Genomic DNA, 19,150 nt, shown 5'->3' on the forward strand with positions numbered 1-19,150 from the left:
GGGACCATCTTCGTCCACCATCAGATGGGTTTCTTGTACTTGCAAGTTTTTCAGTTAGCTAACAATACCAGCATGGAGGTGTTGAACTTTATATGCTACATCAGGTTGGTTCGGGTGGACAAAGAGTAGGGTTGCAAAACCAGATGAGCTTCTTGCTGCTCGGTTGATGTTTGGTTCGTAAAGAGCTCGTGAAATAGGCTCGGCATGCTCGAGCATGAACAACCATTGTTTGTCTTAGCTCAGCTTGTTTATTAGTAATAAATATATTTTTCGTATATTTTATATTATATACGAAAATGTTGCTTGTCCATGTTCAATGCCCCACCTTCCTTGCTGGTCGCCGATCAGCAGATTTTTAGCTGCGCAACTTTGGATTTACCTATTTTCTATCTGGGTCTCCCTTTACAAATAAAGTGCATCATCTCAGCCGCTTGGACTGCCACTATAAAAAAAGTTCAGACCAAAATTTCTTCCTAGTAGACTTTCTACCTTTCCATCGCCGGTCGGCTTACCCTTATTAGGCATGTCTTGTCCTCTATCCCAGAATTTTTTATGTCCATATTTTTTATGCCTAAGGGTGTGGAGAAGAAGCTCTCCAGTTTGATGGTGAATTTTCTTTGGTTTGGTTGCCAACTTCAGACTAAGCGGCAATTGGTTGGATGGAGTTGGTTGGTGATACTAAGGCATTTGGCTGGTCTGGGGATCTTCGCTTCCAAACTAAAGAGTATTGCTCCCATCGTGAAATAATGCTGGATGGTGTACCGTCCAGGCAATCCGTGTATTTCTCTGCTTCATGCTAAGTACAGTTCCCTTGAGGCGATCCATTATAGTCGTCGTCCCCGCAGACTTCATATCTCTCACTTGCATCGTATATGGCTTAAGGCCATGTCTTTCGTTCTCATGCAAGATGGTGATCTCGGTCTTGATGCACAGTTTTTTCAATGGGCAATTGTGCCTAGCGGCATCGGTCTCTTCTTCCGCCTGGGGCTGACTGACTTCCTGAGCATCTTTTATGAGCTAATGGCCCAACTCCCCACTCTCGGTTCTTAGCCTGGTTAATTTTACATGATAGGGTACAGACGGACAACTTCCTTAAAAAGGTGGGTTTTCAGTATCCGAGTAGGTGCGTCATTTGCCAAGCGACAGAAGAATCCACCTACCATCTGTTTTGGGCATGCCCAATCTTTGTGGATCTCTTTAAAAGTACGTGGAATCAGCCTGAAGTCATCGTGAGACTTATGTAAAATTTAATCTTAAATTAAATTAAATCACTAACTACCATAAGACTAAGGCAAGTAAAACAACTAAGATAAATTCTAGAAGTCTCATTAATTAATTTATGTAAAATCTACCAACTAGAAGGTAGCATTAGGAAGTAACAAAAAAATTTACTAAACTCAGCGTAAGGTGAGTGTTATCATCGCAAAATTTTTCCTTCCCTCTGCGAGAGAGAAAAATAATTCTGCGAGTCAAACTCGACCAAAGTTTTGAAAATGGTTTTGAAAATTACTCGCTTCCGTTTTGAAAATTTAAAGAAAAATTCCGTGGAATGGGATCTGCCTGTCGGTACGAGGTTCAACCGTTCCTGGCGCCTTTACCAGGGGTAATTGAACCAAGGATCAAATGTGTGCTTTAACTTGACTCAAATATCTAAATCATGTTCTATTTTTCTAGAATGCACATAGAATCAGGCATGTGCTATGGAATTTTGAAAAAATGCAAGTTTGAGAAATATGATGTTTGACTGGGAAAATGCTTAGAAATACTTGGGAAAAATGATGATTCTGGGAAAATCATGAATTCCATTGGAAATGAGGAATTGCATTGGAAAATGACTTTTGAAATGGAAAATGGATTCTCAGGAATCAGAGACCTGGATCTCTGGAATTCTCAGGCATGAGAATCTGTCAGACAGAAAAGATAATTTTGGGAAAAATACTTGGACAATCCCAAAAATTCCTAAATTTTGGGAAATGACAGAGGAATGGATTAGAAACAACTTTTATGTTGAAAGTTTTGACAGACAACTTATGGATTGGATGGACACAACAAATTAGGGTTGGTCTCTACCCTGAGAAAGAGAAAGTGGGATTTTCCCAGGGGCCTGGAAAAATCAATTTTTAGCAGAGATCAAAGCTACTTGGAAAAAGTTGAAAATTTACAGGAAAATAATAGGTTCCTACAGGGATTCATGGTATTTTTTTGAGGAAAAATAGGATCATCCATCTAGGATATCTCGGAGGTTTTTGTCTGCTAAAACAAAAATTGGAATTTCTGAAAATATAAAATCCCAATTTGGGATTCGGTTTATTTGAGAGAGTTTCGAAACCCAAATTGAATCAAATTTTCGGCAAGAAAACAAAGACATGCAACTAAAGATACCACAATTTTTTTTTGGATTTTTGAACGAAAATACATTCATAAAATGATAACTGGACTTTACCTAAAACTGAAATTCTATAGATTCTAAACTAAGTAAACATGAATCCTATATAAGATGAAATAAATAACAAAAATGAATTAATCTAAATGCATTTTCTAACATAAAATAGCATGAAACATAAAACTAAAACACAAATCAATGGGGATATGATTCGTTTTGATGTTGGCTTATGAAACAAAAGGTTCAATCTATCGGTTAGATGAATCTTTCGTTCTATTAGCCCATACACATATAGTATGCATGTTTCTCTCTTTTTTTTTATTACGAAGCCATAAAAGAAATTTAATCATGTTGAATCCAATTTTTTAAACTAACCCTACATCACACTCATGGGGGTGAGGCTTAATCACACGATTTTGACAAAATTTGAACGGAACCTAGCAAAACCAAACAAATCTTACCTTGAGATGAACGGGGACGACTGCTAATGGAGGTATTGGAGTTGCTGTCAAGAGGCACCAAGAGGGATTGTTGGAGGGTGGCTGCTGTTGTGTTGCCAAGAGGGATGGCTATAGCCACAAAGGAGGTCGGCGGTTGGGGATGGTGAAGGCAAGAAGGAGGTACCGGCTAGAGGTACTTCACAGTTGGTGTCTTGAAGGTTGAAGATGATGGACCGGCTGGAGCAAGAGGACTTAAAGGAGGTGGCTGCCACCGTGATGGACACTCTTTGCTTGGGAAGGAGCTGCAACAAAGAAGATTGGTGGAGAGAGGGAAGAGAGCTGGAGGGAGAATGAAAAAGAGAGATCAAGAGGGTGCTGGGCGTGAATTCCTCTTGGAATAGGTAAGTGAAGAAGCCATATAGTGGCTGGACAATGGAGAAGGGAAAGAAAGAAAGGAGGGAAAGAAAGAAGGAAAGAAAGGGAAGAGAAGAAAGGAAAGAGAGGAAAGAAGGGAAAAGGAAAGAAAAGAGGGAAAGGAAGAGAAGGAGGGGGCGTCGACCAAGAGGGAGAAGAAATAAAGGAGGAAGGAAAGAAGAAGAAAGAAAGAAAGAAAAGAAAGAAGAAGAAGAAAGGAGGTTCGCCGCGGGTTCGCAGTTGTAAGCGGTGGAGGCGGATCTGGAGAACTTGGCTTCTTACTTCCTGGTGGGCTGTGTGGATGACTCAAAATAATGAGATCTTCCATCAAATTCCGGTTGCCTTCAATAAGCTCGTCCATTGCATCTTGGTTGATGTGTATGCAATTTTGCGCCTCTCTTCCCATGTTATCCACCCCCTTCAGCCGCATTCTCTTCCTCAAGACCCTGGCTGATCTCTGTGTTCATCTATTTTTATGTTTTGCTTTTGTGCTTTTGGCCCTTTCTTTTGAGTCTATTGTTATTTTTTTGTTTTTGCTGGCTCAACTTTTTGTTGATCCCCTGCCTTAGTAATGTTGATGTTTCTTTCGGCTCTCTCTGTGTGTGCACACTTGAGTGCATGTATATACAATCACAAACATTTTAGTGGTCAACCTTATTTTTCTCTTAAATTAGAATTTCAAAAAGCCTTTGATTTTGTCCATTGGCCCTTCTTATTTCAAATGTTATCCAATTTTGGCATTGGTCATCGTTTTTCTCGGTGGGTGAGGGAATTGGTATCTAATGCTCAGACCATGATTAAGATTAATCGCATTAGAGGCGGCCAGATCAAGTTGGGGCATGGATTACGGCAAGGCTGCCCTCTCTTGCCCTTGTTGTTCAATGCCATTGCTGAGGGTCTCATGGTGTTGCTTAAGCATGTTGCGGAGAAGTGCCTGATTGATCCTTTAGATGTTCTGGATTTCTCGGACCATATTCTTATTTATGCTGATGATACGATTATTTTTGGGCAAGTAAACGTGCAGCAGATGCTTAGATTCAAACTTATCTGCTTAGATTCAAACTTATTCTCCAATTCTTTCTCTCTCTTTCTGGGCTTTCCTTAAATGATAGCAAATGCTCTCTTACTACATTCAATGTTGAGTCTTCTATGCTTGCAATGGGACAACAAATTTTTAATTGTGCAATCTTTGAGTTGCCGATGACGTATTTGGGCATGCCGTTACAAGTGAAGCGCCTCTCCTCCGCTGCTTGGGCTCCAACTATTCAAAAAGTGAAAAACAAGATTTTTTTGTGTCAGGCGTCTTATCTCTCCATCGCTGGCCGTCTGACTTTAATCAGACATGTTCTTTCTTCTATCTCTGAATTTTTTATGTCAATGTTCGTAATGCCTGTGGGTGTGGAGAAGCAGATTTGTCGTTTAATGACAGATTTTCTTTGGTCTGGGTGTCAAGTCCAGGGTAAGCGCCATTTGGTTGGTTGGCAAACGATGGTTTTACCTAGGTGTATGGTTGGCTTAGGTATTTTTTCTCCAAGACAGAGGAGTATTGCTCTTGTGTCCAAGCAATGTTGGATGACCCATCAACCAGGTTCTCTATGTGCTCGTTTGCTTCATGCTAAATATGGTGCTCCTGATTTATCTCTTTTTCGTCATGGAACCCAGGGGTTGGCGATCTCGCACTTGCGAAGCATGTGGCTGAGAGCCTTATCGTTCTTTAGAGATCAAATTGGGGATGCGAGAAATTATAATCAGTGGTTGCAATGGGCGATTGCGCCAAATGGTGTGTTCCACACCCACAAAGTGTATAGATCATTGCTTTCTCCAGGGGCAAATTGGTTTCCCTGAGTGTGTGTTATGGGCTAAGGGCCCTTCCCCAAGATCTCAGGTCTTGGCTTGGTTAATTTTGCATGATAGGGTTCAGACTCAGTTATTTAAAGAAGTTGGGTTTTCAGTTTCCTAGCTGGTGTGTGCTTTGTCAAGCTGTTGAAGAAACTACATCTCATTTATTGAGGTCCTGCCCAATCTTTATGGCCCTATTTAATAGGACGTGGAGATCTCCAAAAGTAATTGTGAAAGAGGAGTCTTTCGCGCTTGATATGCTCCTGGGCCTTGTTGGAATTAGATGATGCAAGCGGTGGAGAGTGATCTGAAAGACGTGGTTGCTTACTACTTGGTGGTTTGTTTGGATGGCACGCAATGATGCTATTTTTTGTCAAATTTCGATCGTCCTTAATAATCTTGTCCATAAAATTCTGGTTGATGTATATGTGATTCTACATATGCATCTTAGAGACCTCTGCTTCCCTCTGATCAATGTTCACTCATCTGTGGTTCCTTCTAATTCAGCAGATCCTGGTTGAGCTTGGCTTTGTTGTCTGTTGTCTGTTGCTATCTGTCTGTAGTTTCTTTTTCTTTAGCTTCTTATTTTTCTATATTTTATTTTTGTTTTCTATCTTGTTCTGTTCATGGGTTCTCATGGGTTCAACATTTTGTTGATTTTCATGAGTGGTAATGTTGATCTTCTCTCTCTCTCTCTCTCTCTCTCTCTTTGTGCACACTTGAGTGCATGTATATACAATCACAAATATCCATAACATTTTAAAGAAACCATGATTTCATTGTGATATTCTCAAAAACCTAAAAAAACAAATATGATTGCTAATCAGAATATTGTGGGCTACCATGATATTATCATATTATTATGTTTTTAATTTGTAATATTTGGTTTTTTATGTTTTCATATATTTTCTTAAAATTTTAAATCTTACATAGGGAAACAATTATATATGATTTCTCCATCATAACATAAATATTTATTTATTTTACGAGATTCTTCTTTGCCGAGAAAATCCTAAGATTGAGATGTAAGGGGTAACATTTGGTAATTATTCTATCATAATAAATACTTTCTTCTACCACCGAGGTGGTATCCCATGTATTTACCAGATTTGGATTGCTTTTCTCACTTACTTACCATGGATGGCGGGGCACAAGCGGGATCCATTGAGAAATCTGCAAGAGACACTGTGTTAAAATGAAATTTATTACCCGATAATAAGGAGGGTGACGCCCCCTGTCGAAAACGAGCCCGGACAGGGAGACACAACCCTTTGGTGAAAGCGAGACAGACAGGGGCGCTGCCCCTACTAGAAGTAAGGTCAAGGCAGGGAGGTCTCTCCCCCTCCTGTATCAATCATGAGGCAGAGGGGTCTCACCCCCTACCGAGGCAAAATTTTTCGGTAGGGGGATCCACCTCCTGTCGGGCAAAATTTCCTGGCAGGTGGATTCACCCCCTACCGAGCAAAAAAGACAAGGGGCAGGGGAGCTTCGCCCCCTGTCGAAATTATCGAGGAGAGGGGGGGAAGCCACCCCCTGCCAGGGAAAACAAAAGGGTAGGGGGCTTCTCCCTGCATCGATCATTCTTCGACAGCGGATAGTTGGGCCCCTGTCGGCAAAGTCAAGAGGACATGCGGCCCCCTGTTGGCAAAGTCAAGAGGATAGGGGGGGCCCTGTCGGCATTCGAAAGGTCAGGGGCGAAGCCCCCGGTCATGCTATAGAAAAAGAGGATAGGGGCGGAGCCCCCTGTCCTGCCGAAGCGATCAAGGGCAAGGGGAGGACCTGGCAGAGGCGATCGAGGCTTCTGCCAGTCCCCGCCGACTACACAGGGGTGGGGAGGGCCCGACAGAGGCTGTGGGGCCTCTACTGGCCCTCCGGGAACCATAGGAGGAAGGGGGCGACTACACCATAGGGGAAAGGGGAATGGTTACCTGCGGACGGGGCTCGCCGAAAAACCCAGAGAGGGAGAAACGAGAGAGAGAACGGGAGGGGAAAGAGAGAGGAGGTCGATGGGCGTCGGGCGGGACAATAGAGGTCGACGGGAGCTGATCGAGCGGGCAACGGCAGGTCGCCTGGCGGCGGGCGGGCGACGGCAGGACGTCGGGCGGCGGTCAGGCGATTGATGGAACAAAAAGGAAAAAGAGGCTCGCATTAGGGATTTATGGGAAATTTTACGACGGATTAGCGACGGCAAAATTTCATCGCAAACGCCATCGCAAATGTGTGACGGAGTAGCGACAAAAAATTTCTGATGCTGAGCGGTTGCGAAGTTGCGACGGAATTTGAGACAGAATTATTCTGTTGAGAATCCGTCGTGAATTCGCAAGGGATTCCCAACAGAATTTTTTTCCGTCGCTAAGTCCACAAATAATTCGAATGTTAGTGGCAGATAGTTTTCTTTAGCTAATCTGTCGTAAATTGGCGACGAAAAAAATTCATCGTAAATTTCCATCGTTAATTAGAGTTTTTCTTGTAGTGAACCTGAACGATTGCTTTCTGCCTAGCGCTGCCCTAGTCTTGCATCAAACACCGCACATGATATGGGTGTCCTGCCAAAGAGGGACTAAAAGGGTCTTTGCATCCCACTTTGACACTTTTGTCACACCATAGGGGTGCAACAAAATTGTCCTGGACGCCACAATCTAGGATGAAATGAGACCATTCCATCAAGATGTCAATATATGTATCTTGGATATAACCGCAAATTCATATACTAAAAATATGAGTAAGATGTATTTCGAACCTAGGCTAGAAGTATGATCCGTTTTGGTTATTCATAGGTTCCCAATATTTAATGGCGGATGGATGGAAGTTGACAACATGTACAAAGAACAGTCATATATTTTTGATGAATAACCACAAAAATAAGAATTTTAGAATACTTTAAAACAATTTTCTATAGGTGTGTGCGAGGGAGGATAACCCAATGTTCTTATTTGACTATATCAGAAATTACAAAAAATATAATTCTCTTCGTGAAATTACAAGTAAAAAGTGGGTTTGCATCATAATAATTAATTTAGTTAATAATTGAACATTCTTAAGTGGTATGGTCTCCCTATTTTTTTGAGTAATTTTGTACGATATATGGTCATCCTACAAAGACTTAATGACTCACTTTGTAGTTGTGGGTGTATTTGGGTAAGAAATAAATTGGTGGGCAAAATCATTAATGAGATTTAATTATGGAGGTTCCAAGAAATACCAGATATGAGAATTAAATGGCATTACCAAGGGAACCCCATCACCGACCGCACCCTGTCTGGCCTCCTGTTGGTAAAACTATTAAGGTACCTCTGTCCACTAGGGAGTACACCCAGCTTCGATCTTGCGGTAAGGTAAGGAACGCTAACTTGGTGACATACACAAGTCACCCCCTCCAGATGAGCGAATGGGTAGTGAATCATGTTTAAGCTAAGAATGAGCTAAGAGTGAAGTGCAAGGATAATTAGATGCAAGCGTCATCTTTTCTTTTTTATGATGTTTTATTTTTTTCTTGTTTGTTTTCCTGTGCTTTTGGTTTATGCTTGATGGCCACCAAACAAAACCCAGAAATTTCCTTTTTTCATTAAATCTCTTTTCCTACTTAGGAGTTAGAAAAAATGAAGCAGCCCTCAGGGCACGTTTGAAAGAGAAAAACTCTCATAGGAAAAAAAAAGTTTTGCGAGAAGTTTTTCAAAAAAAAAGTTTTTCGCTTGTTTGTGTAGCTTGAAAAAACAAAGTGGGAAAATGTGATCCAAGACACCTCTGCAGGTTAACCTGATCCTGTCTGTCTAAGATATGGAAAAAGATAAAAAAAAGTAAATAGAGCAAGCCATGAAACTTGAGTGAAACATCACTAGAGCCAATCTTAAAAAGGAAAAAGGGCACAAAGAAACTTTATTGAAAAGGAAGAATACTTCAACCTTTTGGAAGTGAGTGCTGGGGTAGCACATTATCAAGATTCCAATTTGAGAACTTCAGATTGCTTGGCCAATAAAAAAACACTTGTTTAAGACATTAGACTCTCTCTCTCTCTCTCTCTCTGTGTGTGTGTGTGCACTTGAGCGCATGTATATACAATCACAAATATCCATTACATTTTAAAGAAACCATGATTGTTAATCAGAATATTGTGGGCTACCAAGATATTATCATATTATTATGTTTTTAATTTGTAATATTTGGTTTTTATGTTTTCATATATTTTCTTAAAATTTTAAATCTTACACAGGGCAACAATTATCTATGATTTCTCCATAATAACATAAATATTTACTTTTTCTACGAGATTCTTCTTTGCTATGTTAACCTTTTGAGAAATTGATACAAGTTTGTTGTAATTTCACACTTCTCTTGGTCTCAAAATACCCGTGACTGCACGGTGGAAGCCTCTAGACTAGACCATTCAAACCGAATGCGTCAAAACTAGCACATCTCAAACTAGACTTTTGGCGTTTGCAACAACTTCCAATACATACGATCAATAATGCAGATGAAGATAAGGGAGAGGTGGGAGAGCTCTATTATTGGTGGTGTAACTGTTCTTTCAAGAATAATGAGGTCCTTTGTAATTATGAAAAAATAAAAAAGTGGGTGGATGTGAATCCTGGAGACTAATCCCAGCTTGTCTAGTAGAAGCAGCTGGTGTACGTCACCTGGTGTTGGGACGTTGCAGGTTCAAAACCCAATGGCATAATTGTATAACTGGTATGGATCTGCCTAACCCTAGCTTGCCTTTCAAAAAAAAGAAAAGAAATCAAAAGACTAGCACGCTGCACTTTAGAGTCTTAGTTAGACTTCACATTATATATGCAGTGTCCCTGCATGGTGGGCAAGTAAACAACCATCTCTGTCTTGACATTTCGAGATGGATGGTCAGCAGTAGTGGAGCTTCTCAAGAATTGAGGGATCCAACCAAGTCTGCAAATGAGTTGGAGGAGCAAAAAACTGAGTGTTGGAAATGTCAAAAACAATAAAATCTTGGACCTTTGTTCAAAAGTAGTTCTTAATTTTTACTTTTGGTGAAAGTGTGAGATTGGCCGATCACCTCTTACATGTAACACTTTTCTTTTTGGTGGAAATGTTTAACATGCCTAAGCTCATACCAAAATCCGACTCTACCTGTCATCCATAAGTAATCTAATTGTTTTGGTGAAAGTGTGAGATTGCTGCAACTTGATTTAACCTAATCTGACCTCGTAGAAGTAATCTAATTGCTTCACAGTAGTGAAGATCAGCATTTGAATTGCCAGAATTTTACTTGTGTTCCGAATTTTTTAGGCAATTCAAAGTTAACATCTATAAAAACAAAATTTTAAGATCTGAATATCATGCTTTCCATTGATAAAACATGGCCTAAATTTCTATCAAATTGTCCATGTTGAATTAGGATGTCAATAGCAGGTACCAGACCCAACAGGGTGTACCCAAATAACAAATTGTCAAGTTTGGGTTTGGGTTCAGGTTTTGTTGGGTCACAAAATTGAAATTCCAAACCCAGACCTGTATATTTTAGAAGTTTACTTTTCCTAAAGATACATATAAACACTCAGGTCCGGTAAGGTCAGGTTTCCGGCCAAAAAGCTGTGTTTGGCAGGTGCCGGCAAATTTCATATAACCCAAACCAGCCTGCATATTGCTCGGTCAGGTTTGGGTCAACCGGAATATTATTCCGGGTTGGTACTTTTTATGTCTATAGTCAGAGATTCATGTTCAGGTTGGGTCAGGTAACCCATACAAACTTGATCCAATGACAACCCTATAGCTTAAGATAAACCAAGCTTTTCTTTCCAAGCATAATGACAAATCAGCTTTGTGCAACATGGTGCTGACAGACCTACCAGGTGTGGGACCCAAGACCTGATGGAGGGCTATCGGGTGCTTAATACACAATTTTTTGTGCAATCATATTTCATCTGACTAGAACTCAATTCTTTTGTACTTTTCTTGATGTTTTTAAATTTTAAATAAACTAATGTTTACCACAGATGTTTTGTATTTTTTTTTTTTTAAATATCACAAGATTATACTTTACTAATAAAGGTGATGGGTAAGAGGGATGAATTTTACCCCAACCTTACAAGGATCCAAACCAAAGTGGAGAATAAAATGTTTGAGTGTTGAACCAAATCTGAGAGCATCTCGCTAGACAGTTCCTAATCTGATCCCTATTGGCAAGTGGATACTCTGTTTGAGTGTAATTTAAAAAAAGAGTTGGCTCTTAGTCAAGTTCCAATCCAATCAAACCCAAACTCATTTTCAACCATGGTTGGGATGTGTGGCCCCTAATTTACAAATGAAACAACAACTATGCCTTTATCCCAAAGCAATTGGGGTGGGCGATATGAACCAACAAAGAAAATCATTATGGGTCTTCCACATCAATCTTTCTGTGAGGTCCAAAGCATTCATATCATTTTCTGATACATTTATATTTACAAATGAAACAAAGTGAAAATACAAATGTATTCACACCCTCCTACAGGGGGTAAGAGGAAACCAATCACCCCAGGATCATGACCATCCAACTGATGCATTGGAGCACATAGGACCAGTCCTCATCCAAGTGAGAATTTTTATCGATCTTAGCTGTTGCTTGGATAGGTTCTATTGAGTGTCATATTAAAGTGATCCCAATTCACAAATCTTCCTCCCACACTAGCTGTTGTTTGCATCGATTCCTCACCATTCTCGACCAACCCACAAGCAAAATGAAGATGCCTTCTGCTTTCACCACCATCGTCGTTTCTGCTGTGGCACTCTTTTCTCTGATATTTTCTCTGATATTAATAATTAGAAGACGAAACTCCGAAAGGGTGGCCTCTCAAGATGGCGAAGCAAAGGACTCTTCATCTTCCGCATCCTCACCATCGTCACCAAAAGATGGTGTAACAGAGTTCGAAGTGTTTCTCAATTTCAGAGGGGAAGATACCCGCAAGGGTTTCACTGGCCATCTCTATCAAGCCTTAAGAGACAAGGGCGTTTGCACCTTCATCGATGATGAGAAGTTGTTGAAGGGTCAGAGGGTGGATGAATTATTTGGGTACATCGATAGATCTAAGATCTTCGTGCCCATCTTCTCAAAGGGCTACGCCGATTCAGAGTGGTGCTTGAAGGAGATTGCCAAGGCCATAGAGTGCGGGAAGACGACTGTTCCCGTGTTCTTTGATGTAGAGCCAACCGATGTTCGGCATCAAAGTGGGTCATTTGAATCATCATTCAAACGCCACCAAGAAAATAAGAAGTTGGGTCAAGGGGAGGTGCAAAAGTGGAGGGAGGCGTTGAGAGTAACAGGGGAAGTTTCCGGTTACAATCTGAGGACTGACACAGATTGGTACTCTCTCTCTCTCTCTCTCTCCAGTGCTATGTCTAAAATGTCTTAATTTTATTGTGAAATAATTTTTGAAATTTTTATTTCCTTCACTTTTATATAATTCTCAAACGCCAATTTATATATGCCATCATTTTCTTCACAGTTTTTTCAACCATATAAGCCATCTTTTTCTTCGTTTTTGTACTTTTAATACTTCTTCAATAAAAGATTTCCGAGTTATTCTGATTTTTTTTTATCTTTCTATATTCTGAATTTGTAATAAAGATAAATTCTTTAAAAAAAATATTAATCGAAGTAAATTCAATTTGATTCGATTCAGACTGATTTTATGAACCTTTCTGAAAAACAATTTAATTCGTGAATCGTTCTTAACAACTTTAGTTTTTAACCGGTGCTTTAGTTTTTCTTTTCTAATCGATACCCCATCATCCATTGATGCCCTTTTATTGGTGAAAGTGCTTATTTGTAGCAGTGAGATCTTGTTCTCCTATCAGAAAAAGGAGTGAGATCATATTTAAAATTCTTATCATATGAATTTGGTTGTCCGTGTAACAATTGGCTGTTTTGTTGTTCCCCTTATGCCAGGCATGAAGCAAAGCTTATCCAAATTATTGTTAAGAGGATCAAAAAGGCATTGGATAGACCTTTGTTTGATGTGGCTAAGTTCACTATTGGGCTGGATAAACCTTTGAAAGATATGATTAACAAGTTAGATCTTGAAGCTGATGATGTTCGGATGGTTGGAATCTGCGGCATGGGCGGAATAGGAAAGACTACCCTCGCAAAGGCCATCTTTGACAAGATCTCTTCTAAATTTCAAGAGTGCATCTTCATCCCCAACATCAAGGACAAAGAAATCACTTCTGTGCAAAAGGAGCTCTTGGATGCCATTTCTTGTGACAACGACACCAAAGTAAATGATATTGATTATAGCATTAGGAAGATCAAAGAACGAATTAAATGCAAAATCGTGCTTCTTATTCTTGATGATATTAATGATGCGAAGCAGCTTCGTGCATTAGCTGGTTCCAAAGACTGGTTTTGTAACCAAAGCAGGATTGTGATTACAACAAGAGACAGAGGCTTGCTGGGTGGCTCGGGAGTGAATGAGCATGAGATGTATAATCTGGAAGTGCTGGATTCTGAGCAGTCACTTCAACTTTTCAGCTGTCATGCATTTGGGAGCAAAGAACCTATGGAAGATTATGCACAACTTTCTCAAGAAGTTGTATCGGTTGCTGGTGGACTGCCCTTGGTACTTGAAGTATATGGGTCACAATTTTTTGATTTAAGAACTCTAGAAAAATGGAATTACATGTTGGATAAATTAAAGGACCGCCAGGAAAAGGGAATACATGAAAGGTTGAAGGTAAGCTTTGATGGACTGGATGAAAGAGAGAAGGAGATATTTTTGGACATTGCGTGTTTCTTTATCCGGTACGGTAATAAAGAATATGCGATGCACATATGGCGAGATTGTAAATACTACCCAGACATAGCACTTGATGTCTTAGCACACAGGTCTCTTATTAAGTTCGATAACGAGGGTCGGTTTGAAATGCACGATCAAATTCGAGATATGGGTGAACAGATTGTTAAGGATGAGTGCCCCAAATATCCGAGCAAGCGAAGCCGACTGTGGGAGGAAAGCGATATACTTGAAGCATTGGGATATCCTGAAGTAAGATCTCACTTCTTGAATCTATTGCCTGATTTAGGTTTTATCCATCTCTGCATCATCCAATTAAGCCCCAATTTAGGATGTCAAAACTCAATGAATCGACTTTGGAATTTTGTCACCAATGTGTTAAGACTCTAGTCAAATTTGTACCAATTTGATCTCATTATTGTGCTCTAAAGGGTTAGGGCAACTGACCTTAGAGGTGAGCTGAATCAATTCATCTCACTTGGAGAAGTTGGTTCTAGTTCAACCAGAGTTACCAAAAGCTTCTTTAAGTAGATGGGAAGCATGCTTCCAGAAACTCGCTTCGAAAACGCACGATACTTCTCGCTTCAGATTCCTCATGAGAATCTCGATTCTTCCACGCTTCTTCTATGCTTCTCACATGCATTATTCATACTTCCTATATGTGTTTTGTACATTTCTTTTCATGTTTTCAATGTGCATCCTCTCAGGCTTTCACTCACTTTCCATGTGCTTACCATCATTGTTAGATTTTTACAAAAAATTAATTCCTTTTACTGAAAATTCATGAAATATAAGAATAATCAAATTTTATTTTAGTTTTTGTTTGCTTCTTGTTTGATTCCTATTCAATTCTCATATTACTTCATTTTTTATTCTTGTTTCACTTTCAAATTAATACTTTGCTTAATGCCTCGCTTCTTGCTTTCACTTCTCGTAACATTTTCCGCTTCTACTTCCTAATCTTGCAACCTTGGGTTCAACCATGTTTTCAGCCACATTTGTATTATAGGCACCATATTTAACCAAGTTCATACCAATATGTTGGTGCATGCAAGGGAAGTCAATGGAAAAAGTACCTTGGTGGGCTCGGAGAGTAAGCGTGGTCACGGCTGTCTCTTGCGTGCAACTGCAGAGATTATTTTGTTGCAAGTTGTTGAACTATAATGTTTGTTAATTCTTTGGCTTACTGTTTTCCATGAAAACTTAATTTTAGCTTTAAAGTTGGAATCGCCACTTAATAGTCAAAAGGGTGGGAATCGGACTGGGTAAAATCCCACTGGATGCCCGTGGTCCAGACTGAATGGGCCAGGCTGGACCCTCGTTTTCTAAATTCAGCCCAGTCTGGTGACCATCCATTGGGTCAATCAAGCAGTCAGAAACCTGTCAATGGGCGGGGTGAGCCAGGTAAAATATAGACGAGCAAGTCAGCCTATCGGTGAAAATGGGCCAAGGTAGCCTTTTTCGCAGCCCAAGTCAATAGGATTTAGATGGTTCAGTTTTGAGGAATATTGAGATTTTTTTTTTCAAAGGATTTCTCTTGTTTGCTTGGGCCAAAGGATTAGTTTTTCATTATAAGGAACTCTGACAACAAAACATTCTCCAAGGCTGTGACTGTACTCACCATGGACATGTCTCCTCAGCGCTCTTATCTAGTCTATAAAGCATGTTTAATATTTTGTTTCACATTGAGAATGATATCATCAAAAGGCTATTTCAGGGCATGTTTGTTTTTATTACAGGTTACTGTAGCTGTAAAAGTTTTGTCCTTGTGAAAGCGATTTATGTGATTCACATTCTCAAGCATTAACTTTCTCGCGTTTGCTTTTAGGTTGTGAATTTGACTTGTATGAAAATCTATCATAAGAACGTGTCATGTCATGTCATTACCTTAACACATTCACAGCTAAGCATTAATGCTTGTGAAAGTTTTATACAATACACCCTCAGACTTGTGTAAAACTTTCACGAGTTTTGAGGCTTCAACATTCATGGGTTACGTTTTTTGCATGTTTGCAATTTGCAATGCCCCTATGAAAGTTCAAAAATGTGATTTAGAATCACAAGAAACCTGTGAAAGTTGCAAAATCACAGGTTTAATTTTGATTGTAAATTACAACCACAATACTTTTTCAAAGTTAGTGGAACATGAAAAAGTAGAAGTTATGATTGTGACTGTTTTTACCTGATGTTGCCTTGAATCTTGTCAAAGTAGGTCACAAGTTTGATGTTATGATTCACAATCACAGCATCTACCTTTTTACTTTCTCAAGCGTCTACATTCTCAGCTGTGACCAAAGGAAACATGAGGTGTTCCATCATTTTTTTCATTTACATATACTGCTTTTTTAAGTTCAGAAAAATGTGTAAAATAATGTTGATTAAATTTTGGATCCTAGGAGATTGGAGCATATATATATATATATATATATATATATATATATATAGAGAGAGAGAGAGAGAGAGAGAGAGAGAGAGAGAGAGAGAGAGAGAGAGAGAGAGAGAGTTGGGTCAGATTATAACCCGTCTCAAATTGAATTTTGTTTTCCATACTATGTTGGTCTCTCTCTTTCTCATAGGGAACAAGGAATTTATATGCTATATCAGGTCGGTTATTAATAAATATGTTTTACATATATTTTATATTATAGAATGAAGATCGTTGAAGTGTTTGTCCTGCAATTGGGGTTCATATCTTATTGCTTATGAGTTTTATTTTGTAAATGAGTTAGTTCGAGCTTGTCGTAGTAGGCTTAGGATCTATATTTAATTGTTTTTAACTTTTAAAAGATACAGTTTTTTTTTTGTAAATGAACTTGCTCATGTTCGTCTCGTTTGCTTGTGTTGTCTCGTTTAGCTCGTGCTTTTCATGAGTTCAAGTTCAGCTTGTTCAGCTTGACCCAAGCAATGAGCCAATCTTCAACACCCTCTATTCAATTTGTTCAGCTCATTTACCAGCCCTAGACAAGTGGCCTTTCCCACCTGGTGTAGGACAGGTCACGTAATTTGACAAAATATATTTTTTTGTGTTTTGAAATCACATTTATAATGCATAAACACGTAATTTGACAAAATACAATATATTTGTGTTTTGAAATCACATTTATAATGCATAAACGCTTAACTCTCTCTCTCTCTCTCTCTTATATTAAGTTAAGATCTTCACTTGTTAATGGAATCAACTGCATTATGCATTATGGCGAGGGATGTGAAGCACCCGAACCTGATTAAGCCAGACGTGGCAGATCTCAACCCATAATTTCATGAGTTTGGATATAAAGAGCCAAATTCCATTCACTTCCATTTTAAAAAGATCATTTATTGCATATATACAGCGGGTGACCCAGGCCACTTAGCTACTAGTCCCATTACATTAAAGCCCAAACGAGGTTTTATGCATGGACTCAAACTTGACCCATTCAAAGCCCTAAGCAGGATTGAATGGGCTGCTTTCGTGACAGCACACATGGGGTATCATAGGATGATTTTCACTAATTTAGTAACTAGTCTGGTTAAGGCCTACTCTTTTGAATTTATATAATCAAACTAGGCTGACGCTGTGTGAGAAGGCTCATCACGACCAAACTTGATATTTACTATTACAAGGTTTATTTAGGTGATCTGCCAGCTTGTTAACTGAACGCAAAACACAGGCACGATGCACACAAACACTCGCAATTTTTAATGTGGTTCGGTCTTAACGCGACCTACGTCCACAAACTCCCTCTCTCTCTATTTCACACGACATAGAGGAGGAGAGGGTCTCTGTTTATTCATAGCTGGTATGTATATGTCCATTGGTCCTCACAAGAATACACCCAACTTTGAAAGACTTACAAGATTGGTTTTACTTGGAGTCCATGATCGATGATCCACTCTTCTATCTTGGATTCACATTGAGAGGACTCCCTTTTGGATTCACATTGGGGGAGGAGTCCTCTCATTGGCACAAGTTCTCTTCTCCCTTGGATTCACGTTGGGAGGAGTTTCTTACTTCTTGGACTCACATTGATGAGTCATTGGATATGGGTTTACAATTGTCTTAACAAGCCTCCTCAAGCCAATCTCTGAAGAAGCCAAACGCAGGTTCAAAAAGAAGCTTAGTGAGCATATCAACAACTTGATCTTGAGAAAGAATAAACCGAACGTTAATTTTTCCTTAGAAACCTTCTCCCGAATAAAATGACTTTATCTTAATGGGTTTGGCTATAGCTTGGAATATTGGATTGCAACAAGATACATAGCACCAAAATTGTCACACCACAAGACCGTAGTTTCATATGGAAAAGCATTCATCTCTATTAACAACTGTTTGAACCATACAAGCTCATAAACTGCTCCTGTAATTCTCTTATATTCAGCTTCACTACTTGACCCGAACACAATGTGTTATTTAGTTGAGCTCCACGATAAGATGTTGGTTCCAATGTTGGTGAGGTAACAACTTGTAGACTTGCGATCATCCAGTCAGCATCAGCGAATGCAGACAAGCAAAGAGAAGGCGTCTTTTTTATTTTAAGCCCTAGATTTATAGTTCCCTTGAAATATTTTAAGATTTTTTTTAACATGTGTCTAATGGTAATGTTTTGGTTCATGCATACATACTTTATTAATTGCAAAGGGTATGTCCGCTATGGTAAACATGACATATTGCAAAGTACCAACAATGCTTTTGTATTAAGTAGCATCTTCAAGTAATGACCTATAAAACCCATCCGACAGAGTTGGGTGGGGAGGATAAGCATAAAAAAATAGAATTTTAAATAAAAGGGGGGAAGACGGTTCCTCCAAATGAGGAACCACCTCCCCCCTCTCTTCGGTAGGAAGGGCAAGGATAAGCCTCACCATCCCCACAATCACGGGAGATAGGGAGTTATCCCCACCAATCGTGAGGGCTCTATAAGAGCCTTCACAGTGCGCCTCCCTACCCCACTTGATAATAATGAGAGTTGCAAAGAGCTTGAGATATCGAGAGAGAGGGTGGAAATCCACCAGAGCATCGTTGGTGGCCACCACAGGTAAACAATCATCTTTTTTCATGTATTTTTTTTAATTTTTGAGAAAAGGCTGCCAACGTGTTTAAAGGAAGGAAGCTGGTGACCATGATTGCCAGCGTGTATGAAGGGAGAAAGCTAGCAGCCACTGGCTGTCGGTATCATCCTAGAGAGAGAGAGATCAGTCACAAAATGACAGAGAGAGAAAGAGGGAGGAAGCCATCGTCACAGAGAGAGAAAGATCAATTGGAGGAAGCCGACAATTGGAGGTCGTCGGCAACCTCAACCCAGTCAGCAAGACCGACTTGGTCTAGGTGTAAAGCAGACTGAGTCGGGTCTGTC

At 39.7% G+C, this 19,150-nt stretch overlaps 1 protein-coding gene across 1 annotated transcript; it reads left to right on the forward strand.

Moving 5' to 3' along the window:
- The first annotated feature begins 11,520 nt into the window (after positions 1 to 11,520).
- On the forward strand, positions 11,521 to 16,134 carry LOC149832160 (disease resistance protein L6-like). The gene is made up of 2 exons (XM_090012371.1): positions 11,521 to 12,388; positions 12,974 to 16,134. The coding sequence occupies exons 1-2, from the start codon at positions 11,766 to 11,768 to the stop codon at positions 14,205 to 14,207; spliced, it is 1,857 nt and encodes a 618-aa protein (XP_089868497.1). The 5' UTR covers positions 11,521 to 11,765; the 3' UTR covers positions 14,208 to 16,134.
- The last annotated feature ends 3,016 nt before the right edge of the window (positions 16,135 to 19,150 follow it).

This window comes from Nuphar pumila, chromosome 7 (genome assembly GCF_984573655.1).
Source record: "Nuphar pumila chromosome 7, dmNupPumi1.hap1.1, whole genome shotgun sequence".
Lineage (NCBI taxonomy): Eukaryota > Viridiplantae > Streptophyta > Magnoliopsida > Nymphaeales > Nymphaeaceae > Nuphar > Nuphar pumila.